Source organism: Dendrobium catenatum, unplaced genomic scaffold (genome assembly GCF_001605985.2).
Source record: "Dendrobium catenatum unplaced genomic scaffold, ASM160598v2 fragScaff_scaffold_726, whole genome shotgun sequence".
NCBI classification, from domain to species: Eukaryota; Viridiplantae; Streptophyta; class Magnoliopsida; order Asparagales; family Orchidaceae; genus Dendrobium; species Dendrobium catenatum.
This window is the reverse complement of record NW_021319188.1, coordinates 765,120-769,697: the sequence shown is the minus strand read 5'-3', so window position 1 is coordinate 769,697 and position 4,578 is coordinate 765,120. Positions and strand designations below refer to the sequence as shown.

Below are 4,578 nucleotides of genomic sequence, written 5' to 3'. Positions count from 1 at the left end.
TCTGTTCTGAACTTTGATTGAATTCTGACTTGAATAATTTTGTAACGTAAATTTGATTCAGTTATTCTGTCTCTATTACTTCATTTGTTCATAATGAATATATGTATTTTGTTTGATTTATGTTCTGTATGAATCTCTGACCCCTGTCTGATATTCTGATTTTTGTAGGATTATCTGAATTCTGTACTGCAAATGTTTTTAACACCTTCATGCATATTTTGATATGAGAGTTTCTGGAATTTTGATTGGCTAGTGTAGTCTTGCTGAGCTGTTAGCCCATCCTTGTTATCTGCGTGGTTTTCAGGTTCTGGGAATGGGAAGGAGGTGTTAGACTAACCGTTCTGTGTCTGATCTGAGATTAGATATTTTTGTACTTTTGATTTTTGTACGGTTATGGCTATTCTATTCTTCTGTTCTGTTCTTTCTGTTTATAGCCATGCATTGTATTGTACATGATTATTTTAAAGAATGAGAAGAAAGAAAATATTAGATGAATTTCTGTATATTGTAAGTTTAATAGTAGCTCTGTGTTTTCTGTATGATTATTCGAAAGAAAGTCTGAAACCAAATTCCAAAGATAGATCCTGGATTCATCCGTCGCGACTTGACGCGATGGGATTCGTTCCGGTCGGATTGGGTCGTGACATATTCTCTATATCAATCAAGTAATATTTGATTCGATGAAATATACATATGAATTATATTGCATGATATAGATCTTACAACATGATTTTCAGTTCATATTCTGATTCAAATCGATAGAATTGTATGATCAATAATCATATAGTATAATTAACAATAGTTTTAAATTTAAATTCTAATCATCCTTAATTGATGTTTGCCTTTAATTTTGAGCTTTTGCTTGATGACACACAATAATATTTATGCTCGTACCAACAAAGAGTAATTTAATAATTTTAAAATAGAAATTCAAATAGTAATATTAAAAGACAAAAATTTAAAGTGTCCCTAAACATTAAATCATATTTTTCCTTAACATGTACACTTTGATCATTAAATATTATTTTAAAGAGAGAGATCTCGAATGTGAAAGCGTTTTTAATTTACTTAAGAATATTACCCAATATTGGCTTGTTGTAAAGTAGAAATTGAAAAAAAATTTATACACAGCTCATCTTGGTATGTTGGTAAGGAGCTTTGACTTTCAACTAAGAGATCTTGAGTTCTAGTCTTGTATATGTGATATGTGTATGAATTTGACTTAATTGGCCTAAATGTCATGAACAAATTATCATATGATAAAAAAAAGATTAATTATTTCATAATGTTAATTACTTGTTAAGGATGGAAAGATTAACTTATTTTAAATGAAAATATTTAATTTAAAAAGATAAAAAAAAAACTCAATTCATAATTCAAAAAGGTTAAGAAAGCTCATCCATGCAATAATTATGATAATTACACGTACTCTTTTAATTTTCTTCTCTTGTCATTAATTATTATACAATGTTTAATTTAGAACTTAAGGCTTAAATAAATTAAACTAAAAACTCTTTAAATCATACTTTTAAAAATATTTAAAGATAAAATATTCAAATTTTCCTTATTATATAAAATGAACTATGAATGTTTAAGCTATCATAATAGACAATGATAGCCAACAAATCAAATATGAACACCATATATTATGGCTACCTTTGGAACTGCTTTCTTATTTATTTTTAAATAGCTTTATTATAAAATTTTTTAGCTATTTTATGCGGAGTCCAGATAGAAAGAATCATCTTGACATATGAATGTACACACACAATATACATAATATATGTACATCTATGTACACACTCATATGTCCGAATGATCATATTCTTGACGATTCTTCTAATCCGAACTCCGCACAGAATAATTTCTAAGCTGGACTGTCACACAAATCAAGAAGATTTGCGTGCTTTTTAGGGGCAGAAGGTGACTCTGTAGTTGGTGCCGGCGGGGCAAGAGAAGGTGTCAGTCTGATCATCCTTGGGAAAGCTGTAGGCGTCAGGGCAAAGGTTCTTGAAGAACCTCGAGTAGTCGGTCGGCGCACAGCTGCCGGAGTAGCAGCAATACTCATCTGTCTTAAACACCGTGCACGGATTATTACATCCTCCGGGAGCCTTCAGCGCCGTCGGGCACTGCCCAACGAAATCCGCCGCGCATTGTTGTCCTTGGCAGGACCCGCTCGTCGTCGTCGGGCTGAAATTAATCCCCACGTTGTACCCATCGACGAGGGAGATATCGAACAAGTCGAGATTGGAGAACTCGTCGAGGGCGAATTCCGCCAATGTGTTCGGCGGCGATCCGTAGGCGGTGCAGGAGAGTTTGCCGCCGCAGTCGCCGGTTTCGCAATGGCCGTTACCGGAGTCGTTGAAGGAGCAGCCGGTACGGGCCCACACGCGGCCGACGGTGGTCCCGGATGGGACTTCGAAGGTCCATGTTTGGCCGCTGTTGAGCTGGATGCCGCCGCCGTACGGCACTGCGGCCGGCCAGAGTGTGTCTGAGCAATTGTTGACGACGGTGAAGGAGGCGGATTTGAGAGGGGTTAGGACGGTGAGGAAGGCGAGGGGGAGGAGGACGAAGGAAATTGCTGCCATTATGTTGGATAAATGAATTTCTTTGCTTCTGTAATGAATTGGGATGATCGTTTATATATCTGTATATAGGAGGAAGGAAGCTTTTAGATAAAGGTTTGATTTTTATTCAGTCATGAGGCGTTTGGAAAGGGTCGAGGAAGGAAGCATTCAAAGTCTAGATGGTAAGCCCAATTCCACGCCAAAGTGTGAAATTTCTCGCATGAGCAAATACTATTCTCAGCACAATAAGGTTTATTTTGGGACGATTTTCTTGCTTCTTCTTAAAGCAATTTTTTAATACAAAAATTAAAATTTTTATATTAAAAGTTATTTTAAGAAGCGTTAGGAAAGCCGTCCCAAACGAATCCTAAATCTAATACGGTGGTCTCCACCATTTTGATTTTGCCACCTAAAATCACATTTTTGTGTTTAATCTCGGTTGACGATTGTGAACAGTGAGACGACAATATTGACGTCACACTGTCACCAAAACGATAATTGAACGTCATTCCCACGCTATCCTTCATAAATATAAAACATAAATGAGAAAAAATAGACGCATGATATTTTTTTTCGGTGTTAGAAATGAAATTCGGTTGAAGATGAATTATTATTTGATATGATTTCTTTTCATTTTAATTTTCTTTAAAATATTTTGAACCATTTCGTTCAAGCAAGTAAATGCTCTATTTTTTAATAGGGAAGACTTTTCTAAATTTCATTAATCAAAGATAGAGATGAATATTAATTGCACTTTGTAGTTTTTCCACATATCTGATCATGAGAGTGACAGAATGCTAATTAATAATCTCTTCTTATGGAGAGAAACAATTAATTAGAAATTTTATCTTTCTACACGGCCAGTCCATGTGTTGGAAACTTGAAGTTGCAGTAGTTGATTTCACCATTTTTTTCTGAAGCTATTTACAAGTCAAGTCTTCCACATTGCTTAATATAAATTCTATCTAGCTCTTTTATTAATATAAAATTGTATGGAAGAAATCTCTAGAATAAAAAATAACTTTTTGTAGTTGTTAGTTGAATTTTTATTATGGAAATATCTAGATTGTGTTTCTAGAATGATCTTTGTGCAAGTATAAAAAAACCTTTAGCCTTATCATTTTGATGTAAGAGAGAAATAAATCTAATAGAAGTTCCTCTTGTTTTTATCCTCTTCCACTCTTTTAAGCAATTTATCTCTTACAAGTGGTATCAGAGATAAATTCGATGACAAGTAGTATGAATTTACAAGAGCATTATCTCACAAAAGAGAATTATGAGAATTGGAGTATTCAAATGAAGGCATTATTTTGGTTCGCAAGATATTTGGGAGATAGTTGAAAAATGCTATGTCGAGCATCAATATGAAGTAGCATTATCAACAACCCAAAGAGAATTGTTGAAAGAAAGCAGAAAGAATGATATGAAATCTCTCTTTTTTATTTATCAAGCATTAGATGAGGCAAACATTGAGAAAGTGACCAGTGCATCTACCTCTAAGCAAGTATGAGAGATACTTCAAATTGCATATAAATGCATATACAAGATAAAGAAGATTCGACTTCAAACTCTCTGAGCTGAATTTGAGGCACTTCAAACGAATGAAGAAAAAATTGTGGAAAATTATTTCACAAGTCTTGACTATTGTCAATGAACTATGAAGGTATGGAGAAAAATTAGAAGATGTTCGAGTGATAAAAAGTTCTACGTTCAGTAAATGATAAATTTGAGCATATTGTAGTAGCTATTGAGGAAGCTAAAGATTTAGAGACAATGACTATTGATGAACTAATGGACTCTTTAATGGCTTATGAGCAAAGGAAAAAAAAGAAGAAAAAATAGGATACCCTCAAACAAGTTTTCCAATCAAAGTTCTCATTAAATGGTGACAAAGACAACAACAAAATGAAGATAATTCAAATGATTGAACATTATTTATAGACAAGGCCGTGATCGAGGTTGAGCACGTGGTTATGACTTTCGAAGAGGTTGAGGATATGGATGTGGACAT

The 4,578-nt window shown here is 34.1% G+C and overlaps 1 protein-coding gene across 1 annotated transcript; it reads right to left on the bottom strand.

The window, feature by feature from the left end:
- Nucleotides 1–1,910: 1,910 nt before the first annotated feature.
- LOC110098031 (protein P21-like) lies at nt 1,911–2,600 on the bottom strand. Its single transcript, XM_020824730.2, has one exon. It carries the CDS (start codon nt 2,586–2,588, stop codon nt 1,911–1,913), a length of 678 nt encoding a protein of 225 aa, XP_020680389.2. The 5' UTR covers nt 2,589–2,600.
- Nucleotides 2,601–4,578: the final 1,978 nt, after the last annotated feature.